Source organism: Nicotiana tomentosiformis, chromosome 5 (genome assembly GCF_000390325.3).
Source record: "Nicotiana tomentosiformis chromosome 5, ASM39032v3, whole genome shotgun sequence".
Lineage (NCBI taxonomy): Eukaryota > Viridiplantae > Streptophyta > Magnoliopsida > Solanales > Solanaceae > Nicotiana > Nicotiana tomentosiformis.
In genome coordinates, this window is record NC_090816.1 from 45,869,251 (window position 1) to 45,893,775 (window position 24,525).

At 36.1% G+C, this 24,525-nt stretch overlaps 2 protein-coding genes across 6 annotated transcripts; one reads left to right on the top strand and one right to left on the bottom strand.

The window, feature by feature from the left end:
• The first annotated feature begins 10,935 nt into the window (after positions 1-10,935).
• Positions 10,936-18,446, top strand: LOC104106094 (protein SIEL). Of its 5 annotated transcripts, XR_001971191.2 has the most exons (10): positions 10,936-11,641; positions 12,355-12,435; positions 13,241-13,474; positions 13,587-13,778; positions 14,240-14,380; positions 15,463-15,552; positions 16,348-16,835; positions 17,078-17,124; positions 17,205-17,278; positions 17,371-17,474. XR_001971191.2 is itself a non-coding variant. In XM_070174853.1 (9 exons), exons 1-9 carry the CDS (start codon positions 11,003-11,005, stop codon positions 17,991-17,993), a joined length of 2,604 nt encoding a protein of 867 aa, XP_070030954.1. In that variant the 5' UTR covers positions 10,936-11,002; the 3' UTR covers positions 17,994-18,446. The 5 variants fall into 5 exon arrangements, 4 of the variants coding, with proteins under 4 accessions (XP_070030954.1, XP_018629650.1, XP_018629652.1 ...); XM_070174853.1 differs by having other exon boundaries at positions 16,326-16,366; positions 16,566-16,835; positions 17,078-18,446; XM_018774134.2 differs by having other exon boundaries at positions 17,078-17,278; positions 17,371-17,502.
• A 4,771-nt stretch (positions 18,447-23,217) lies between these two features.
• On the bottom strand, positions 23,218-24,117 carry LOC138892276 (uncharacterized). Its single transcript, XM_070175981.1, has one exon. It carries the CDS (start codon positions 24,115-24,117, stop codon positions 23,218-23,220), a length of 900 nt encoding a protein of 299 aa, XP_070032082.1.
• Positions 24,118-24,525: the final 408 nt, after the last annotated feature.

A 24,525-nucleotide genomic window follows, 5' to 3' on the forward strand; every position in this document is an offset into this window, starting at 1 on the left:
CCCCCACAAACTATGCGGTAATCCGGAACTTATTAATAAAGAATTCATTATTTTCTTTAATATCTAATTTTTTCTTTCCGCAATTCCATTGGATTGAGGTGTGTAAGGTGCAGTAGTTTGATGGATAATTCCATATTCCGAACATATTTCTGCAAACGGATATTTATATTCTCCACCCCTATCACTTCTAATAATTTGATCTTTTTATTTAATTGATTCTCCACTTCATTCTTGTATTTCTTAAATGCTTCAATTGTTTCATCCTTATTATTAAGCAAATAAACATAACAATATCGAGTGCAATCGTCAATAAAAGTAATAAAATACTTTTTCCTACCTCGAGACGGTGTCGACTTCATATCACAAATGTCAGTATGAATTAAGTCTAAAGGATTTGAATTCCTTTTAACAGACTTATAAGGATGCTTTACAAACTTAAACACATATTTGATATTTTGATTTATTACACTCGAATTTAGGCAATACTTCTAAATTAATTAACTTCCGCAAGATTTTGTAATTGACATGTCCTAAACGAATATTTCATAAATCATTTGACTCTAATAAATAAGAAGAAGCTGAAATTTTATTCATACTGTCAACAACCATTACATTGAGTTTGAAAAGGCCCTCTGTGAGGTAGCCTTTTCTAACATACATTTCATTCTTGCTTACAATAATTTTGCCAGAAATAAATATACATTTGAATCCATTCTTAACAAGCAAAGTAAGTAGAAACTAAATTCTTCCTAATAGTAGGAACATGGAGAACGTTGTTGAGCGTTAACACCTTGTCGGGAGTCATCTTCAGGAATATCTTCCCATAACCTTCAATCTTGGCTGTTGCAGTATTTCCCATGAAAAGCTCTTCTTCGGGACCAGCGGTAGAGTAAGTCGCAAATGCTTCTTTGATAGCACAAACATGTCGAGTGGCTCCAGAGTCAATCCACCACTCCTTCGGATGTCCAACTAGGTTGCATTCCAAAAGCATTGCACACAAATCATTAATGTCATCATTCTTCTCCACTATGTTGGCATGTCCCTTCTTCTTATCCTTTTTCGGGAGATGACAATCAGGGGCTTTGTGACCAACTTTTCCACAGTTGTAGCAGTTGCCCTTGAATTTTTTTTTGTTCTGCTCCTTAGTCTGTCCAGAAGACCTCTTCCTCTTCTTACTTTTTGGAGCAGTCTCCTCAACGATATTAGCTCTCATGATCGTTGAATTTCCACGAAACTTTTTCTCGGCTGTTTTGTTGTCTTCCTCTTCCAACTTCATTTCTTTGCGCTTATGCTTAAGATAGTTCTTGAAATCTCTCCGCGAAGGAGGTAATTTTTCAATCATTGCAGCCGCTTGAATTGCTTCATTCACGACCATACCTTCGGCAATAAGGTCGTGAAAAATAAGTTGAAGCTCCTAAACTTGGGTTCCAACAGTTTTGTTGTCTATCATTTTATAATCTAGAAACTTGGCAACCACGAACTTCTTCAAGCATACATCTTCAGTCTTGTACTTCTTCTCAAGTGCGTCCCATAATTCTTTCGAAGTATTCATCGCACTGTACACATTGTACAAGTCATCCTCTAAAGTGCTTAAGATATAGCCTTTGCAAAGAAAATCTGCATGTTTCCATGCCTCAACAATCATGAATTTCTCGTTGTCTAGCATGTCCGCAGCATGCACTGGAGGTTCTTCACTAGTGAATTTCTGCATACCAAGTGTGGTAAGCCAAAAGAACACCCTTTGTTGCCATCGTTTGAAGTTAGCTCCAGAAAATTTTCCCGGTTTCTCGGCCAGTGGAACAACAGTTCGGCTTGACGAGGCTATCGTCGTTGCCGCAACAGTCACAGAAGGATTTCCGTTATCAATTGTCATTTCTCACTGTCAATAACAGAAGAGTTCAATTAATGGCAGAAAATAGAACAATAACAATACTGTAATTTACAATAAACAGTACATTTAATAAATAAAAAACCAAAGTTTTTATATACTGTTTTACAGAAAACGATGAAGTTTTTATGTTCTTCAAATCATTTCTGAATTTCAATACTCTGATGAAGTTTTTATATCTTCAAATCAGAATAGCAAAATTCAGAAGGAGTAGAAAACCATACAGGTTTTAATCTCCACAAACAAAATATAGAATACAATAAATTAATTTTCTTAAGATTGTTATTCAATTTGTATTGTTGTAATAAACAATAAAAAATATTAAGCTTTCTGAAATAGAAACAGAAACAGAAAGTTAGTAGAACCAGATTGACGAAATAAATTTTGAAAAAATAATATCGGAATAAACCGAGCCCACTGAATGCACAGTGTGTTCTTAAGGAAATTATTCCCCTCAAGTACCCGAGGTGCTGGAATATTATCCTCCCAGGATAGAACGATTCAACTTACCAATGTATTGATACCAAAAACGCTGGTGAACTTCGAACCACTCAATGGTCATAAAACACACTGAAAAATGTTGTGCAGAAGAAGAAGAAGAAGAAGAAGAAAATCAGAAAATTTAGTAAGTAAAGATTTTGGGATTCAAGGCATATTTATAGACTATTTGGCACTGTTTCTGAAAAGGTTTGCAACCTTTCAGAAACAGCCATAGCTGTTGGAACAGCTGGGAATATTTCAACAGAAATATTGTGGGAAAACAGAAAACGGATTTAAAATAATTCGGGAAAGAAAACGGACCGGACCGGACCGGGTCGCGGGTCCTGGGTTAATCCGGATTGAATTTTTTTTAATTAATTAAATAATTGAAAGGAGTTTTATCCAAAAAGATTAATCAATCAATCTTTGACCAAAGCCGAAGCCGAAGCCGAGTGACAACGACAACGGCGCGAGGCTTGCCTTCTTCTCAATTCTTTAAGAGCTAGAAGAAGAGCGATTGTATATATACCCATCAAAAGTTTTTTCTTCCTCCAATATGGGATAATGTCTCTTTGCCAAGGAGGGAAACTCAAATATTTCATTTTTCCTCCATTTCCTATTCATCCTCTTTAAGCTACACCAAGCTTAAAAACCCAACATGTAGTTTTTAGAAATTATTACTTATGGAAATATGGTTGGAAGTATGATTGACATTCTTATCTACAGTTAGGAAAATAAGATTTTCTAGATACTTATTAACGAATAACGATGAAGAGCTCCGTTATAATGGGTGTACAAATATTCTCTGTGTATGTTTCTCATATCAGTCGACAGTCATTTATTAAATGGTTTGAATTTGGTTTTGATTTGAAAAAGTTTTTCGAAAACAAGTTTAGAAAAAAGTTATGTATTGGAATTACCTTTCGATTTGACTTTTTCCTGAACATCTGTGTTAATTTGGTAACAGCCTAGTTTTAAGAGGTTTAGGTTTTGATTTCCAAAAAAAAAGATTTTGGATACGTTTAAAAAAAAATTCTTGTGCAAAACGACGTTACGAACACATTTTTTTTTTCTTTGCTAAAACGGAAATATTATTAAAAGCTAAGAAAGACAGGTAGTAGAGTTTGTACATAAGGTGACTGTTCTTCTTAGACAAGTGTTTGAACAATCTTTATCGAAAGCAAGTAAAGCATAAGGCGGTGGTTCTTCGTAATGTAGTGGATGACAACGTTGTTGGCCAGTACGAGGAGCTAAGGTCATGCCATGTTTTGCCAGGAGATCCGCTACATTGTTTGCTTCAAGGTAGATATGCTTAAGTTTCTATTGTCGAAGTTGTATCATCAATAACCTGCAATCCAAAATAAGAGATAAGTAAAGATCAGAACCTGTGTCACTCATCGTTTGCAGTACCTGAGAATCTGTTTCTATCTATAGTGGATAGAAGTGAAAGTCGCGAGCAATTTGCAATTCTAGCAACAAAGCATGGAGTTCCGCTTCAAGTGCGGATGAGCAAATGAGATGAGTAGTAAAACCTCTGATCCATTGACATTGATGGTCTCGAAACACTCCCGCAGCACCCGCAGTTTTGGTGTTGGAGTTAAAGGCACCATCAATGCTTAATTTAAGTAAATGTGACGTGGGAGGGTGCCATTTAATATACTAAGCAGACGTGTTACTTTCTAGTCTTAGAAACATTTTTCCGAAAACTTATCAAAAGCAGGCACTAAAAAATATTTCAATTCAATTAAGATAACAAGATAAGGTAACATTTTTACTGGGGTGTTAGTAAATGGTTCGGTTCGGCGTTATTTTGTAAAATTCGTACCACATCAATTTTTCGATTATTCTATTATGTATAACCAAAATTAAACTTTTCGAAATTGTCCCAATCATATCGGTTTCTCTTCGGTATCGGTACGGTTCGGTTAATTTTTAATATTTTTTAAAAAAATGTTAAGTGAAAGTCACTAGTAGGAATAGAATACAATAACATACGTACTTTTATAAGACTTAGCAAAACTTTCTTGACATTTTTACATTTGAAAGGGTGATGAATTAAGAAAATATGAAAGATGGCTAGAGTATAGATCAATCAACTATTCTACATCGGCGTAAGAGAAACTAAGCAAATTAATAGAAAGAAAATAAATCATACGAGTGGAAAGATATTAACTAAGTTGGGACTGAGACTCAAGCATAAAGTTTGTTGAAGATTGAATATTCAAAAAGATAAATCTAAATCATACGATCGAAAGGAAACATATTCAATACATTGTAGTTTGCTACTCATAATCGCTACAATACCTTGTATCTTAGCTTGCTAGTGAATATGTTGGAAATAATTTAGTTTCAATAGAAGTAGCATAATAGGTTTGGGAATTAGGATTTTGAGTTTAATTACTTGTTGGCTTGTAACTGTTTTCATAATTCCAAGACCAAGGAAAATTTTAATGCTTTATTATTTTTAAAATTATTATATAAATATATTTTTCACATGTAAATTTATTCTGTACGGTTCGGTATTTTTTCGGTTTATTTTCATAAAATAAAAAACCTACCCTAATTATCAGTACGGTTATAGATTTATATAAAAACTTACGGTTCTATTAAAAGAAACCTAAAAAACAGTTCGGTACGATACGGTTCGGTCGATTTAGTCTTTTTTTAAATAACACCCATAATTTTTTACTCATCGAAGAACTTATTCATGACCAAGCGCGGAATTGTGCTTAAAAATATACTACGTGATTCGTGATAAATATTTACGGATTGGATGATAGAAAGAGAATTTATGGGGTTTTGTTTTTCCATATTAAAGTAAGTATATACCCGACATGCAAAATAAAAATTAAAACTCAATAAGCCACATTAATATTACACCATAGCAAACAGAAAACGTGGAAACTAACACTATAGGAAGAAAGTAATGAATCACTCGACCACGCGAATATATATACAACTAATCCCTCTATTTATAAACACCACCTTTTTTTCTTGAAACCAAAAAAGTAAGTATTAAGTCAATAATCCACCCAGCTTTGCCATTATACCATTCTTGAGGAAACCTCAAAACCTCATGAGGATATGCAACTTCATCCGCATGCAGTTGTAGGGAAGTAGACATGGTACTTTGTCCCAATTTTTCCAGTAATAAATCCTAACCACCAACCATCTCTGTCAAAAGCATCAACTATACCGTACAAACGGTAGTTGTTTTCTGGATGTTGAGGGGGCACGGAACGGATCTCGGCCGCAGGGGGCAGTGACAATCTCCTCTAGTGGCGCAGAGTCAACAGAGTCTTGTACTTGACTCTGTAATGATAAGCGCCAACTGAAGAAACAATAGTTGCTGTGTAGTAAGAGCCAATGTAGCCATATTCTTGACTTGCTACTTCAACTTCATCGCCCTTTTCAAATGGTTCTTTTGGTGCCTGCTGTTTCTTGAATGCTACTCCATTGATTTTATATATTGCCTTTGAAAGCATCGCCCTTCTTGAATGCCTTTTCTCTAAATTTGTAATTGGTGCCATTCTGATTCTTTCTAAGGAGAGATTGACGTTGCTGAACTTTGAGGAAGAGATTTTGGTTTCCTTCAGTGATTAGGAATTGGAATGTTCTGTTTTCTTTTGCTTTCCTTCAATGACTGGGAATTGGAAATTCCAGTTTTCCTGATTCCTTTTCCGGTTGATTTATTTTACTTTCCTAATTTATTAGGAGTACGTTTGGTTTCAAAATATAGTTTTTTTCTGCTATATTATTTTTTACGTTGCTAATTACTCCAATATTACTTTCTTAGTAGGAAGTTGCGGCTGCTTGTTGTTGATAATAAATAAGTACCCGTACCAATCTTAGCTTAGTACTTGCATATGAAAAAAGTTGTCCGTGTTTTCGCAAGAACAAACTCACATAAATAATTACGGCGGACCCAGAATTTTGTGCAAGCGGGTTCAATTTTAGAAGTATATAACTTTAGTCATAAAATAATAGTTGTCAAATGGGTTCAAATAAAATATTTATACAAAATCTATGCAACTTTAATCGTAATTTATACATATACACAATATTATTTTTTGACGAAGCGGATTCAGTTGAACCCGCTTTCCACCATATGCGTCCGCCACCATAAATAATACTTCTACTAAACAACAACATATACCTTCTTACAAGTGGGCGTGAGGAGGATAGCATGTACGCAACACTTTTTCGAAAACTCAAATAAATAATGAGATTAAAAATTTAACATAAATTTTCTACTGATGGATTTAAACTAGTACTTAGTATTTTCTTTGTTTTCTTGTAAGACGCTCTCAATTCTCCAACTACATCATAATACTTAGAGTTAATTACGCTAAACAGTCCTATAATATGACTCAATTTTAAATACACCATTTCTATTCTAAAATCAAACACTTGTACCCCTATATTATGGAATTCTTATATTCACATCCCCTATATGTCTGAGGTGTATATTTTATAAATGCTAAAAGAAAATTAAAATTATAAATTAACCTCTTATATAATGGAAATTCTACACAAATGAAACATCATCTACTGAGTAATTAAGATAATTTTGAAGCAGAAGAATAAATAAACTAGAATAAAAATGAAAATTTCCTATAAATAAAATTATAATTAAATTAAAAAAAACAACTAGTGCACATGTTTAGGACTAAGGGTTGGTATAACTTATTAAGTAATTTATATTTATTTTTATGAGTTTCTTATTTCGAAAAATATGTCCGTTTCTTTTTCTAAGACGTGAAAAATAACTTTTAACAAAAATATTTATCCCCTATTTTTAATTTCTCAAAAATGAATATGTAACACTTTTTATTTGTAATTTTAATTTATTTTAAATAATTATATTTTACTATACTTAGCTGCGGATATACCTCATATTTGGTGTAAGTATAGAATTTTCATGAAAAAGGGGTATAAGTGCTTTATTTTAAAATAGAGAGGGTATATAAAACTAAGTCATATTATAGGGGTATTTAGTGTAATTAATATTAATACTTATGATGCCAGGAGGCAGATATCCGATAAAATAATTAGGAGTGTAAAAAATTGGCTCAAATACCACCATCATAAAAAACATTCTTCTACATCATAGTATTTTAACCAATATATACCAAATCCATCATATCGTGACATAACTTTCTTTAACGTATTGAATAATCAATAATACTTGTAATACAACATTCTGTCAAGCGTTATATATCATTAAATATAGTTTATTTATAAATACAGTACGAATCACACAATTAATAATCTAGCATTACCTTTTTCTCCTAATAATAATTTAGCATTACTAAGAATACTTGAAACTTGCAGTTAACCACTAGTTACATTTTAAAACTTTAGAAAAAAAAATGGAAAAACCAACAAAAAGGCCCATCCGCCCATGCCTAGAACTTGTGGCAAAGTTGAGAATTGTAAAGTGTTTGTCCAGATTTCCTTAATACAATTGATTTTCCTATCTCATGAAGGAAATGATAACATATTTGTCATAATTGAGCTTTTCTTTTCCTAGAAGGGAAATATAATTCTTGTATATTTGGCTAGTCCCTTTTTTTATAGGAAAATATTTGGATTTTTATAAATTAAAGATTCGTCCTTCTCATTCAGTAGCATCCACAATGTATAGCCATATGGGGTTTGAGAGTCGTGTTTAGGGGGAGAACTTTACAGGACAAGTGTTAGTGTGTGGGTTGCTATAGTGGTAAGCACCCTCCACTTCCAACCAAGAGGTTGTGTACAAACTACCCTCCCCAGACCCTACTAATGGGATTATACTAGGTTGTTGTTGTTGTTAGTGTGTCACTTGTGTTTGCCTATTCGTGAGGTTGTTCTCTCGATATTTTGTACTCACTTTTATTATAGTAGATTGCTTATCTCCGTCCCTGGACGTAGGTCAATTGGACGAACCACGTTAAATATTTGTGTCTCTTTTGGTATATTTATTTTTTGTTGTCTTATTTATTATCGTTGAAGGTTTGCTTTACTAGCTTTCGCATGACACCTGACCTTTTTCGGTCATAACAAGTAGTATCAGAGCGAGGTTCAAGACAAGTTCATCTTGGCGGGTTCAGTTCTAGCCACAACATATTTGACGATAATCATGATTTTTGTCTGAGAAATTTGACCGGTGTGCTACGCACGTTGAGACAAACTTTGTGGTGGAGATTTAGATATGCGATCTGTTGAAGGCTATGTGAAGAAGGTGGATCAAGTTTATTTTATCAGAAAATTTAGGCCAAGGGAGAGAATTATTAAGTGTTTGTCCAGATTTTCTTACCATAATTGATTTTCCTATTTCATGAAGGAAAGGATAACATATTTGTCATAATTGGGTTTTTCTTTTCCGAGAAAAAGCATATTTGGCTAGTCCCTTTTTTTTGTAGGAAAGGGTTTGGAGTTCTATAAATTGAATATCCGTCCTTCTCATTCAGTACCATCCACAATATAGCCATATGGGTTTTGCGAGCCGTGTTTAGGGGAAGAACTTTACGGGACAAGTATTAGTGTGTCACTTATGTTTGTCTCTTCGTGAGTTTGTTCTCTCGATATTTTGTACTCTCTTTTATTATTGTGGATTGCTCATCTCCGCCTGTGGACATAGGTCAATTGGCCGAACCACGTTAAATATTTGTGTCTCTTTTGGTATATTAATTTTTTGTTGTCTGATTTATTGTCGTTGAAGGTTTGCTTTACTAGCTTCTGCATGACACCTGACCTTTTTCGGTCATAACAAGTGGTATCAGAGCGAGGTTCAAGACAGGTTCATCTTGCCGGATTAAATTCTAGCCGCAACATATTTGACGATAATCATGATTTTTGTTTGAGAATTTTGATCGGTGTGCTACACACGTTGAGACAAACTTTGTGGTATAGATTTGGATATGCGGTCTGTTGAAGGCTATGTGAAGAAGGTGGATCAAGTTTATTTTGTCAGAAAATTTAGGCCAAGGGAGAGAATTGTTAGGTGTTTGTCCAGATTTTCTTACCATAATTGATTTTCCTATCTCACGAAGGAAAGGACAACATATTTTTCATATAATTGGGTTTTTCTTTTCCTAGAAGGAAAATATAATTTGGCCAGTCCCTTTTTTTTTGTAGGAAAAGGTTTGGAATTCTATAAATTGAAGATCCGTCCTTCTCATTCAGTAGCATCCACAATGTATAGCCATATGGGGTTTGAGAGTCGTGTTTAGGAGGAGAACTTTACGGGACAAGTGTTAGTGTGTCACTTGTGTTTGCCTCTTCGTGAGGTTGTTCTCTTGATATTTTATACTCTCTTTTATTATAGTGGATTGCTCATCTCCGCCTATAGACGTATGTCAATTGGCCGAACCACGTTAAATGTTTGTGTCTCTTTTGGTATATTTTTTTTTTGCTGTCTGATTTATTGTCATTGAATATTTGCTTTACTAGCTTTCGCATGATACCTAACTTTTTCGGTCATAACAAGTGGTATCACAGCGAGATTCAAGACATGTTCATCTTGGCGGGTTCACTTCTAGCCACAACATATTTGACGATAATCGTGATTTTTGTGTGAGAATTTTGATCGGTGTGCTACGCACGTTGAGACAAACTTTGTGGTGGAGATTTGGATATGCGACCTGTTGAAGGCTATGTGAAAAAGGTGGATCAAGTTTATTTTGTCCGAAAATTTTGGCCAATGGGGAGAATTGTTAGGTGTTAGTCCAGATTTTCTTACCATAATTGTTTTTCCTATTTAATGAAGGAAAGGACAACATATTTGTCATAATTGAATTTTTCTTTTCCTAGAAGGAAAATATAATTCTTGCATATTTGGCTAGTTCCTTTTTTGTAGGAAAAAGTTTGGAGTTCTATAAATTGAAGATCCGTCCTTCTCATTAAGTAGCATCCACAATGTAGCCATATGGGGTTCGAGAGTCGTGTTTAGGGGGAGAACTTTACGGGTTAAGTGTAGTGTGCCACTTGTGTTTGCCTTTTCGTAAGGTTGTTCTCTCGATATTTTGTACTCTCTTTTATTATAGTGGATTGCTCATCTCCGCCCGTGGACGTAGGTCAATTGGCCGAACCACGTTAAATGTTTGTGTCTCTTTTGGTATATTTCTTTTTTGTTGTCTGATTTATTATCGTTGAAGGTTTGCTTTACTACCTTCCGCATGACACCTGATTTTTTCGGTCCTAACAAAGATCCTATACCGCTCTAATAGACAGTTTGGCCAGGCTTGTCCGAGGTAAAAAAATATTTTTTTATTCAAAGTTAAAGTATTTGACCAAGTTTTTAGAAGAAAAAAAATACTTATGAGTAAAAGCAAAAAAAAAGTAGCTTCCCTCCAAAAATATTTCTTAAAAAAATATACTTAGAATCACTTTTTAAAAGATTGACCAAATACTAATTGCTACTCAAATATACTTTTAAAATTAAATAGCCAAACACAAAATGGTTCTCAACAAAATAAAAATAATTTTAAGAAAAATATTTTAAAAAAAAAAACACTTAGTCAAAATAAGTTATTTTAGAAATTTGGCCAAACAACTTATAAATGGCTAATATTCATAACATTGAACTTGAAGGTCCCCTGTATTAATAAAGAGGACCCTTCGCCGGCGACGAATCACCGTCCCTGTCCGCCGATGGAACACCACCTCCGGAGGAATTTGGAGACTAACGAGAACATCAGGCCTCAAGCTCTCTTACAAGCCCTCTCTCTCATTGTCAACCCTTCCACCTCCGACTCCACACTTTCATTCATACTCAAAACCCTAACGCTCTCTCTCAAAAACCTTGACAATAACCCTAATACGAATCCTTTTCTCAGCCACCACATTCTCCACCTCTTCTCTCTACTTTCCCATCACCGTCCACACCTCTCTCACAACCTCATCTCCACCGTCCGTGAATTCTCTCTCATCCCTTCAACTTCCACGCGCTCACTCGCCGATGCCCTCGCTTGTCTCTCCATCTCAGATATCAACGTTAACGATGAATCGATATTCCTCTCACTCGTTCTTCGTCCCTGTATTTCTGTTCGCCATTGGTTGCTTTTTAATGTGAGTAAATTTGACATACGGCCGTCGGTTTTGCTTACGGTTCTGTTAGGATTTACGAAGGACCCCTATCCGTACATTCGTGGTGCTGCTTTGGATGGATTAGCTGATTTGTGCAAGTGCATTGTTGTGGAAGATGAAAGTCTCATCCACGGTTGCTATCTTCGAGCTGTTGAGCTTTTGTTTGATTCCGAGGACTCCGTGCGATGCTCTGCTGTTCGTGCGGTAAGATCTCCCAATGCTGAATAAGTCTGATGTGTATATATATGTCTGCTTGAAATGTATTTGCGTTATGGAAAAAAGCTATTTGAAATGTATGAATTATTTGTATCTTAGTAGAAAATTGATAGACATCCTTTAGTGTTAAAAATTCAAAATTTTGAATATTAGCATGAAAAATACATGCAAAAGTAGCGCAATGGATATTTGAGATTGTATGACCGAACCAACTAGCTTGGATAGAGGCATAATAGTGTATGTAGGGTGTTTCTATTACTGTAGGTCATGATGGGGCTCTTATTTATCTATTTTATTTTTGATAAAGTATGATGAGGCTCTTGCTAGAAAGATGTTTATTTGTGATTGAGTAGAACTTGTTCTTGGCCAGTTCCTATATTACATCTCATTGGAACTAAATTATATGTTCTTCTTTGGTTAATTATGTTGCAATTATGAATTTTTGTCATGTGTCCGAACTGGAATAAATAAGAGTTGTCAAATACTAGTTATCTTCTGTGCTAGAACTCTGGCTTTTACCTTTTTTATACCAACGATTGTTGTGGATTTCGCCCAGATGACTGGATTCTGCTTGTCCTACTTAGTGTTGCATTAAATTTTTGTTCTGCTGTAGGAAAATTAACGTCTGAGGATCAGAGACTTTCCTGCTTAGAGGATATTTATAATCAATGACTAATTCTTTACTCCTGTCACTGATCCAGGTTAGTGCATGCGGGCAGTTAATTGTGGCATCTAAACAAGAGAGAAGTAAAAGGGACCGGTCTGACGCATTATTTCTGCAGGTATTTTTTTCTTATCCATTTAACTCTCTGATTGGGTAACAACACCAACAACACCAACAACACCAACATACCCAGTATATTCCCACATGTGGGGTCTGGGAAGGGTAGTGTGTACGCAGACCTTACCCCTACCTAGTGAAGGTAGAAAGGCCTTACCCCTACCTAGTGAAGGTAGAAAGGCTGTTTCCAATAGACCCTCAGCTTAGAAAGGTAGGGAGGAGAAGAAGAAGAACTCTCTCTGATTGGGTGTCACGTGAAATTCATCTCTGTTAATATCTCACCCTTGCCACCCTTCGTTTGAAAATGGGATAAGGTATTTACCTACATAAAAGAAAAGAAGCAAACACAAGAAGTAAGCTTAATGGTAATTATGATGCTTCTAGAGGTAGATGGCACCCAAATTGGTCCCCTAATGAACTACTTGAAAAATATTAATAGAGATTTAATATTTGTAATGAGTCATTTTGCATTTACTGTATTAGGTTCTGGAGGGAGATCAGAAGAAACCGTTGGAGATACTTCTCTTGTTAATTTAACAACAATGTTGCCGTGAGGTGTCTGAGTCTTGCCATGATCATCTTGTGAATCAAAATTGTGTGAAACCGAATTAGCCAGCATGTACTCTCTCACTCTTTCTTCTCGTTTTTCTAATTTGTTTCAACTATACCTGGTAAATGCTTCAAATGTATGAGTATAAGATGTTTATAATAGTGTTTTTATCTTGTTTTTGTGCAATGGTCATATAAACAATAATGCAAGATATCTTTTTGATTCACTTTTCTCATTCTACATGATATGTTTGCAGCTATGTTCAATGGTGAGAGACATGAGTGTCAAGGTCAGGATTGAAGTATTTAGTGCCCTAGGGAAGATTGAAATTGTTTCGGAATATATTCTGTTACAAACGCTATCTAAGAAAGCTTCATCTGCAACAAAAGAAATGAATTTTCCTGGCCAGTACGCTGAGAAAATTTTCAGGATACCAGCATCGAGTGCTAGTTTTGCTTTTCTACATGGGCTGGAGGATGAATTTAGTGAGGTAATGTTTTTTGTTGCCATGTTCTGAGAGTCACTTCTCTTTCTCTTTCTCTACTTTTAGAAACTTTACAATAAGGAATATGCAAGTATAAGTTTCTTTTGCTTAATTGAAGGTAAGAGAATCTGCTTGCCGAGCTTTGCAAACATTGGCTATCCTTTCTGCTGATTTTTCTCATGAGGTTGTGAACTTTTTAATGGACGTACTTAATGATGATTCAACGGCTGTAAGATTACAAGCTTTAGATACTATGCATCATATGGCGATGGTTGGCCATCTAAAGATGCAACAAGCGCATCTGCATATGGTAAATCTTTGATCCATCTTTTGAGGCCTTTGTTTGATTGATCGTTGTTGAGAGACAGGCAAGTGTGAATACTTTATCTGCATCTCATTCAAATTTTACACCTGGACCGCATCTTGCTATATTGCTGCATTTAGTGTTTGTTTGTCAGCGTGATTGAACATAGTGCAACTTTAGCAGTTGTGGAATAAACTGGTTAAAAATAACATCATCTTATCTTGATAATTGAGACTGCAATGCTGGTCAAGTCTTGATTAATCCCTTATCCCTTTTTAGTATAGCTATGCTTGCTTAAACATCAAGAAATTGATGTGTTTCTCTTTTTAATTTGACTGTTCTAGCTACTTGCAAGGGAAATGTTGACTACTGTAGTGTTGAAATACATAATACTGTATTTTCTTTTGCTCATTTGAAAGAAAAGACTCTTGAGATTTCTTCTAAACTTTTTATTTCTGGTTTTACAGTTTCTTGGGATTCTACTTGACAGTCACAGCTTGATAAGATGTACAGCGAGGAAGGTACTAAAACTGACAGAACTACCGAGCTTGGCTATGTTCAAGATGTGTGTTGATGGACTTATAAGAGATTTTGAATTGTATCCACAGGTATGTTGCAGAAAGATTGTTTTACATTGCTATTCACAGAGCAGTTAAATCCATACATGGTTAGGGTGCCAATTTTGTCGATGACAAATGCTAATCGACCACCATTTAAGATGAAGCTCGAGATTTTAAAAGGCCTAGCAACCCAACTTGATTCTTTCTGCTTCTCTTCTTGATGGGAATTCAAATAAGAAGAAAATTCCATTTAATCCTTTAACTTAAACTCCAGCCAGAATTTTCCAACTTTTGTCAGCCTCCTCAAGCGACCTTCTCTCATTTTATCCTCAGAGTGTGCTACTTGCCCTTTCTGCAAATGTGGTCATTTTAATCTTGTCTAATCTTGTAACCACAAAATATGTACTTATCACAAGCTATTCTATCAACAATTTTTATTGTTCAATAATGTCCTACCAATTCTCCCCCAATTATGAAACTTCGAATGAATTGCCCCTACCAAGACTAAGGTACTTCTCCCAATTGTAACCAGATATTCTTAATAATATCACCGTAAACAAGGCTTAAATTACTCAGTGACTGCAGAAATACTGCTACCTAAAGGGCAACAATGACAGAACGAATGATGTATGAGAATGGGACTAAAAGAAAATAATTCGGATCAATAATGGCAAGAAAGAAGGTACTTCTCCCACGAGAGAAATAGAGTAAGAAAAGCATTAAAGAAATTTACATCAGAAAAAGATATTTGCTTTTCCAAGCAAACAGAACTTGGAATTGATAATGATGGGACAATATCCATTTTGGTAATTGCTGACTTGAGCTGAGATATTTGCTAATTGCTGAGTTGAAACTGAGATGTTAAATAGAAGGAGATGTTAAAGTTTTATATCAATCTTTAGGTTGGGTTCAGACTCAACTTTTACCCATTGACCCAGCTTTGTGCATTCAATATTTATGGGACTTTATTTTAGAAGTAGCGGAATTGTTGCTTGAAATCCCAATTTGAGGATATCCCATTTATGATATTTCCTTTTATTTTTAGTAGATTATTTACCTAGATATGGGAAGCTAAGATACATTTGTTATCTAATTATTGTTCTGATTTTGCTGAAAATTTTATTTATCAGGATGAAACTGAAGTCTTTTCCGCTTTGTTCGTGGTTGGGCAAAACAACAGAAATTTTTTAGTCAGCTTGATTAATGAAGTTTCCCAAATGGTAAGTATGGACCCCTCTATGATCCAGTACATTAGTTCTTTTTTTTATATTTTTTTTCAAAGTTCCAGTACATAAGTTCAAGTGATGCTTTATGGACAATTCCAGAAATGTATGTGGAGCTTCTCTGTGTGCTGTAGATGTTACGAGTTCTTTATATCAGCCTTTTCAACTAATTGATAATTTTCTTTTATTTTTTTAATATGGGTTTGGTCAAAATCACTGTTCTTACCCTAATCTAGACACATGAGTTAGTTTCTCTTTTGCAACTGTTTAATAAGTAATCATGTTGAACATGAGTACTTATAATTGTTTAATTCAGCAGTTCACATTCTGAAAAATGACATTTCTAACTAACCAGAAAGAAAGCCTAAAAATCAGAATAGCTATGCAGGACAAAAATATTCTGAAAGCTCTTCAATTTCCTTACATGTGCAGTTAAGATGTCTAAGTTGCCCGCTTTTAAATGACCGATTGCGCATTTCACACCCCCCAAAATAAGTTGCTTACCTCTTAATACATGTATTTTTGTAGGATAGTGTCATGCATGAGATTCCTACAGAACCCTACTTATTTTTTACTTTTGTTAGTTACATGTATCCACACAGATGATATAACTGTGTCAAATAAACTGAAAAACTCATAAACAAAGTGAAGGATATGATCTGACAGCATTTCTGGCATTTAAAAGCAGAACTTTTGAAAACGTCTTATTTTAGATCTAATCTCCTTGATTCTTTGTATTCTGACTATTTCACTTATATAAGTTTTTTTAGTCACCATGTAATGTATGTGCAGATAGAGCCGTCTTCTGGAGGTAAGTTGGGTTATGACAATGCAAGAAAAGCTTCATATTTAGTGTTAGCCACCTCTGCGCCAGTTTCAATGAAGCAGCAAACTTGCAGCATTCCACCAAGAATATTCTCTTATGCAGTCACACTATTAGGGAGAATCGCTCGTAGTTTGGCTGAAATAGTTGACCAGAGAACACTTTTGGCTTATTTTTCTTATTGCAGTAGATTCACATTTGTTTCTGCATCGGAGTTTTTTAAAGTGGAAGAGCATCTGGAGGGATGTGATGTGCAATTGATACAAAGATGTGAAGCTATCTCTAATTATCACATTCGGAGGAAATTACAACTGAAGGAAGCAGAAAGCTCGCTTTTGGACTTCCAGGTTGAGCAGAATAAAGAGATAAACTGTGTGAATATCATCCTTCAGGTGGTAATAGACATTTGGCCATCGCTGAAACTTGGATTGATTGATGAAGTAACTCGAACATTGAGGTTGCAATTCTTTAGTATCAAACTATGACTACCCGTGAATGCAACTGTTATTTTTGTTTCATTTTATTATTTTGAGTACTTGCAGGAATTCCTATAATTGTTTATAGAACAAAGTTGCCTTCTGCTGCAATGATGGTTATCTTTTCTATCATATCTTGCATGTTGTAATTTGTTGGTATATTCCAGTCAAGGTATCTAATACTACCCATTGCTAATGTTTCTCAATTGTATGGTTTATGCAGGAGTTTGAAGGCAGAATTGAGAATGATATCAGATAACAATCACAGGGGTGAATTAGTGTTTGCTTTACTATATATAGATGCTTTGGAACGACTTGGACACTTATGCTCACACTTGATGTTCTCCAAGGAGTTCTACTGCCATGAATGTGGGAAATTGCAGTGCTCTTTGGGAAAACTCGACAGATGCCTGAGGGATATGAGGTATAAGTTCATAGGTTTAACCAAAGACGACAATGTTCTTATCTTAGAGTTAATAATTGCAAATGGTATATTGACACTTTGTAAAATGGAAGCCTGTGTAGACGAGACTACTCTAAAGAAATTACATTCTGTGATGTCTTGTATTGAACATATTTGTGGAGAAGGATCCACTGTATCGTCCAGTTTTGTGGTTGAAGTTCAGAAGTCATTGAGTGAGATTGATACCACTAGTTGTCCGATCTTGGATAATCCATATCTCCTTCTTAAGTCACTCGAGCATTTCACTCCAAGAAAGGCAGTTTCTTCGGGAAATCTCAAATGTATGGAAGCTGAACTGCATTTTCAAGGCAATGACTTTCAAAATCCTCTTCCTTTCATCTCTGGGCTGCTTGTTGGTGTATCCTTAGATATCACACTCCATAACATCCCGAGCGAGAATAGGCTGTGGATAAAAATGAGTCTCGAAGAGAAGTTAACTCAATTTGTTTTCCTGGATTTTCATGAGATTGAAGGGCACAATGAAGTAAGGAAATTCACGTTTGTTGCACCCTTCTATCAAACCCCCAGGGCAAACTGTTTCTCATTGAAGATTTGTATCGTTTTAGAATGCATGTCTGACGATGATCAGTTGTTCAGGAGCTGTGGAGGTCCTAATCATGAAGTTGCTCATCTCTGTGAAGAAAAAGAAGTCTATTTTTCCGCCGCCGTTAGGTAGTTGTTTCAATTTGATCAAGTCTGGCCAAGAGACTCCTCTAGTTTTCTGAATTATGCTGCTCACTGGCAAAATCGGGTAAAATCAGTTGCTGGATTTACACAATTTTCTCCTTATCAATTTGTAATGACTGGATTAAGAGGTCTAAGTGAGCAACGTGATCACAATGAGACCAGGTGGCAGAGCAGGAGTAGAAGGAGCTTCACAGTTCAGAGCTCAGAGCTCAGACCCTAACCAAGGCATTTAAAGTATTGCTGTACTTCTGAAATTGCTTGGTGCTAACTCAACATGCCTGAAATTGTTTCCTTTTTTGTTATCGAGTATATTATTCACCTAGTTGTAGCGATAATGTATATAGTGACCTAGGTTAAGCTTGTAACGTTAATCATGACATTTTAAATTATTGAATCAACTTTCCGTTTTTGTACTTAAATAGAAAAGGAACAAGAAAAAGAATATGGGCTACATTAATGATTTTTGAAGTTACCCCTGAATCTATAATGCTACTCCAATTTTGTCCAATAGAACTTTTGCTAATAACCTTAGTGCTAGATACTCTTAAATCGTAGTCATTTTAAATATACTTGTACTTTAAAAGAATCTCAAACTCCATCTTGGTTTTAGCAGAAAAAGTAATCGTTGGAAGTGTCTAGTAAGAGTAACACGTGATGTGTTTCATTATAGAAACAAAATCTACCATTTAAGTGGATGAATCCTTATCTACCTAGTTTTAAATCATGCACCAGTTGGTTTTCAAAAATTTCTCGATTATAAAACATGGTCTAACATTTAATCTTAAAATATAATTTTTTGAATAGTTGAAGAAGCTTTAAATTTCGAAAGCTATCAAAATTGCACAATTTATATCCTTCATAGAATGTTATGATTCTTTTTATAAAAGTATCATACAAATCTAGATGACATTATGTGTATGGAACCGTTTATAGGGCTGTTGCCATTCATAGTACTCACTCACTTAAGTTCACCTTCCAACAGCATTTAGTCCCTCAACTCTTAAGAAACACCCACATCATAGGTGGCCTGTACAGATTTTCTTTAGTGCTATTATTTGTTGCTGCTCCTTATTTCTTTTCATTTCCTCTTCTTTCACGTCTTACATGTTCACTATTGTGCTAGACCTTATCTTGATAAAACAAAATTTAGGTTTCATCATTTTAAAACTGGAGACACCATTAACTAGAAATTGTGTCAAAAAGGTTGCTTACACCTTGTATCTAACATAATTATACTCCCTTTGGCCCAAAAAGATAGACGGTTTAAGATAACAACACCAACACCGTCTAAATGTGAAGAGTAAATAAGAATATAGGCCCTTATTATTAATAATTTCTTAAAATATGTGTAAAAGATGATCATGACAACTAAAATGTATTACATATTATAATTTTGTGTAATAAAAACCAGTGTGTTCGGTAGCAAGAAACTCGAGAACAAATAGAAACACATATTAGCGAGAAGAATTGAACTCAACAATGGGATGAAGGCACGAGCATTGTCTTAAAAATCACAAGCAAGAATCTCATGCATTCGCAACAACCAATTTTATAAGTTGTTGATTCACTTCATTAGAATACAATTAATTGTCTTCTCATTTTTCGATCTATTTTCTGAGAATCAGGGTTGGATATCCTACGAATTGCATAACTATTTATATGTTCCCACACTAGGATTAAGTCAAGGAATTCGAAAAGTGAAGCAGTCTAAACATAAACAAACAGCATGATACCTTATCCTTTACATGTCATAGGTGTAATAACAATTAAGCATACAAAAATATCCTAGGAGCTTGATTTCCTAATTTCCTATAAGAATGCTCCTTCTTCATTGTCTTTGCTGCAAAGAAATATTTCATTATTAAGCAAAAAGGGGCGAATTTGTTTTTTCAATGACATGAGGCTACCGGATGAGATAGAAACTTGAGAAAAGCTAACTGAAAACCCTGTGCAGTAACATACTCCCTAACATGTACACTTGGCTTAGAAATTAGCTTCATTGCAGAGAGAAATATCACAAAGGAAGGTAACAACGATTTAGACAGGTTTTCCTCAATATTCAAAGGCATTGCAGAAAAAAGTGGCTCAATGTGGAAGTAGATTGAAGGTAGTAGAATAGATCTACAAAAATTGGTTGATTCTACATACCAAACAGCAACAACAACCTTGTTTAGTTTGTGGATTGGGGGTTGCGTAAAGAGGGACACCGACCACATTATTTGTTAAACCACAAAAGTTTAGAAATGCTGTCCTTTGCTATATGAATAGGTGCTTGAATTATATTAGGGTAAAATGGTTATATTTATTTTTACCCGTAAAACGTTACAATTGAATTTATACGTGGTTTATAGACACGTGAATCGATTTGATCCCAAAAATGATAAACAAATTAAAAAAGAATGTAAGATTTAGCGTCAAAACCAAGATAAGACATCTGAAATCCTGTTTCGGGGAGCAGAGCTTCCGGAGGCAGCAATAACAATATTAATAAGCAAGAAGATAGAGTATTATTGAGCTCTGAACAATGTATAGCATAAGTTTATCAGAAAATTTATGTCCTTACAATGGTTGTTGAGTTTACTATTTATAGTTGCACCTAGGGAACAAGGTCCTAGGATCGAGCCCCTCTTAAATGACAATTATGAGAACCATTGAAGAATGTGTAACAGTAGGCAGTGAATGTCATATCTACGTACTTAATGCTATAGAATATTCTCCATTAAATCCTACCGAGTGGCAGACATTTATTTCGCCTTTATGAACACCATTCTCTTCGGGAACAAACGAGATTATTCCCTTCGGACCTAATTGCCCTCTGCCTTCGGTTCCACGTGTTGATTTATTATGCGAGCATTTAATGTGAACACATTTTACCCTATACAGATTGTCCCTTTACTTTTCGGTGGCATATCCTTGTGTCACTGGAAAGTTGGTAAAAATACCTTTCTTAGCGAAAAATTCTCTGATCCCCTCTGAAAAGTTTATGACGATTGATTAGACGCACGTCTCTCCGTATTTAATTCCCCGAACATGCGTCATCCCATGATTTAGTAACACATTTGCCAGTTATCGAGTTAACTATAGCCATGATTTTAGCTGCCTATTCCTTTACTTATACGCATCAACCTTCTCTTTTTATACTTCATAATTTTTCATATTTTTGTACTTGTGCTGCTTGGCATGTTTGCTGTATATAAAAGTATTTTTTCGTTTAAGTATTGCACAAGTTTTTCTCTTTGCGTACTTTCCGTTTAAGTATTGCGTAAGTTTTTCTCTTTGCATCGAATTATGCAAGGCTTCAGGTGTATTTTTCCCCAATAGCATTTGGATTCCGGGCATAAGTTCTTCCGGAATCAACCCTTTACCGTGAGGGTTTCATAAGAGAGGGCCCTCTTATGTTTACGGTGCTCTTGAAGAGGACGTCTCATGTTCATTACGGCACTAGCATTTGAAGTACTTGTTTAACTTTCAAATGATAAAATTATTTATCGATAGGATAAGAAACAAGATAAAAATAAAAGAACTTTACTTTATTCCTTCCATTTTCAAAAGTACATAAGCATTCGTTGTGCTAAAAAGAAATTGCTATTACTTGTGGCTAACTTATACAACTTGTTTCTACAGGACTGGCCGCGCAGTCCCCTGTCCCGATGATACAACTTTGTTTCCGGATTTCATATTCCCCACTGATGTGGCAGTCATTGTTGCCGTATTCTCATATCATTCCCCCCAGTGTTCGAATGCGAATTTGAACACTGGAAGTCTTGCTCCTTTGTAGATTCTACTAGTGAATGGTTAGATAATCTTTAGTTTGATAGTAAGCCTCACTTCCCCTTAGGAACTTTTGCTATCAAGCAAAAGATTATCTAACAATCCCCCAGTGGCTTGCATTCATGAATGGTCGGGTAACCCTTTGTCCGATGGCAAACTTTACTTCCCAGTAGAAACTTTGCTACCAAGCAAAAGACTATCTAACTGCTTCGTAGTGGCTCGTTGCTTGTATGCCTTGTCATTTAAAGGTCTTACTTCTGTTGACGAAGCTTCCTTCATAGTATGTTTTCCGTTTCTACCTCGTTAAAAACCTTGCCATAAAAACCCAACTCGGACAAAAACTGGACGAAGGGAAAAATACTGCAGCATATACTTTTAGTATAGGTGATGCTCGTCAAAAATAGTAGCTTTTGAGGTGTGCCACATTCCAGTTGCTCGGCAACTTAACTCCATCTTGATCTTCCAATTCGTATGGCCCTTTTCCGGTGACAACTGAAACCCGATAGGGGCCTTTCCACGTCGGACCCAGCTTCCCTGCATTGAGCTCCCGGGTGTTTTGAGTTACCTTCCTTAAAACCAAGTCTCCTACTTTAAAATAATGGAAGTTGGCTCTTCGATTATAATATCTTTCTATTCTCGATTTCTGGGCTGCCATCCTTATATGCGCAAAGTCCCTGCGATCGTCCAGGAGCTCCAATTTGACCAACATTGCTTCATTGTTTGTTTCTTCGTCTGCCCGAAAATATCTCAAGGTAGGTTCTCCTACTTCCACCGGGATCAAGGATTCTGCACCATACATAAGAGAGAAATGAGTCTCCCCCGTGCTTAATTTGTCCGTTGTTCGATATGCCCACAATACTCCTGGTAGTTCTTCGGGCCATTTGCCTTTAGCTGCTTCCAATCTCTTTTTGAGATTTTGGATAATCACCTTGTTTGTTGATTCTGCTTGACCGCTTTCACTCGGGTGATAAGGTGATTATGTGATCCTTTTGATTTTCATGTCTTCAAGGAATTTTGTGACCTTTGTGCCTATAAATTGTGGCCCGTTGTCGCAGGCTATCTCTTTTGGTATCCCGAATCTGCAAATTATATTCTCCCACAAGAAATCTACCACTTTGCGCTCTCTGATTTTCTGGTAAGGACTCAACCCACTTGGAAAAATAGTATGTTAAAATAAAAAGAAATCTCACCTTATCGGGGGCTGGCGGCAACAGACCGACTATATCCATTCCCTACTTCATGAATGGCCAGGGCGAGAAAATCGAGTGCAGTAGCTCTACCGGTTGGTGTACCAATGGTGCGTGGCGCTGACACTTATCGCATTTTTGAACATAAGCCTTAGCATCTTGTTCCATCCGGGGCCAACAGTATCATACCCTAATTAATTTTAACACTAAGGAATCCGCGCTTGAGTGATTTCCGCAGATCCCTTCATAGACTTTTCACACGACATAATTAGATTCAAAAGCTCCCAAACATCGGGCCAATAGGCCTTGGAAGGATCTTCTATACAATTGACCTCCCTTGAAGCTATATCGAGCTGCTTTAGTGCGCAGCGCCCGAGATGCCTTGGGATCTTCATGCAATTTTTCGTGCTCAAGATAGTCTATGATGTCATTTATCCAGTCCCAGACCAAATTGGTTGCGTTTACTTTGTAATAGCTATCTGCGTCCAACACCGAATGCATAAGCTGCACGACTGTACTGGAGTTCGATCCCTTCATTTTCGTGGACGATCCTAAATTGGCTAGTGTGTCTGCCTCCACGTTTTCTTCTCTGGGGATGTGGGTAATTAACCATTCCCTGAACCATGTGAGAAGAGCCTGGACTTTCATTACATATTGCTGCATGCGTTCCTCTTTGGATTCGAAGATCCCGTAGACCTGATTTACTACCAATTGGGAGTCGCATTTGATATCTATGATCTCAGAGTCCAGTCCTCGGGCCAGCTCAAGTCCTGCAATCAAAGCTTCATACTCTGCTCCATTGTTAGTCAGAGGAACAGTTCTTATGGCCAGCCTTAGGATTTCTCCCGAAGGCGTGATTAGCATTACGCCGAGCCCGGACCCTTTCACATTGGATGCTCCGTCCGTGAACAAAGTCCAAACTCCTGATGTCAATTCTGACACCATTACTGCTTCTTTGGTAGCCAAAGGTAACAGTCCCGGACTGAAATCGACCACAAAATCGGCCAAAACTTGTGACTTAATCGTAGTCCTAGGTGTATACTCTATGTCAAATTCACTCATTTCGACTGCCCACTTGGCCAGCCTACCTGAAAGTTTAGGTTTTGAAGGATTTTCCGCAGGGGAAAGGTGGTCACCACGACTACCGGATGACATTGGAAATGAGACCTAAGTTTTCGAGCGGCGACTACGAGAGCTAAGGCAAATTTTTCCAGATGTGGGTAGCGAGTTTCTGCTCCCATTAAAATTTTACTAACATAATATATAGGAGGTTACGTACCTTCGTCCCGATGGACTAAAATAGCACTTACCTCTACCTTCGAGACCGCTAAGTAGATCAACACTTGTTCCCCTTCTTTTGGTTTTGACAATAATGGAGGACTCGACAAATACCTTTTCAAATCCTTCAAAGCCTGTTGACATTCCGGAGTCCATTCGAAGTTCTTCTTCTTTTTGAGGATTGAAAAGAAATGATGGCATTTTTTCGAAGACCGGGAAATGAATCTGCTTAAAGCGGCCAGTCTTCTGTCAACCTTTGAACCTCTTTCACGCTTGATAGCTGGT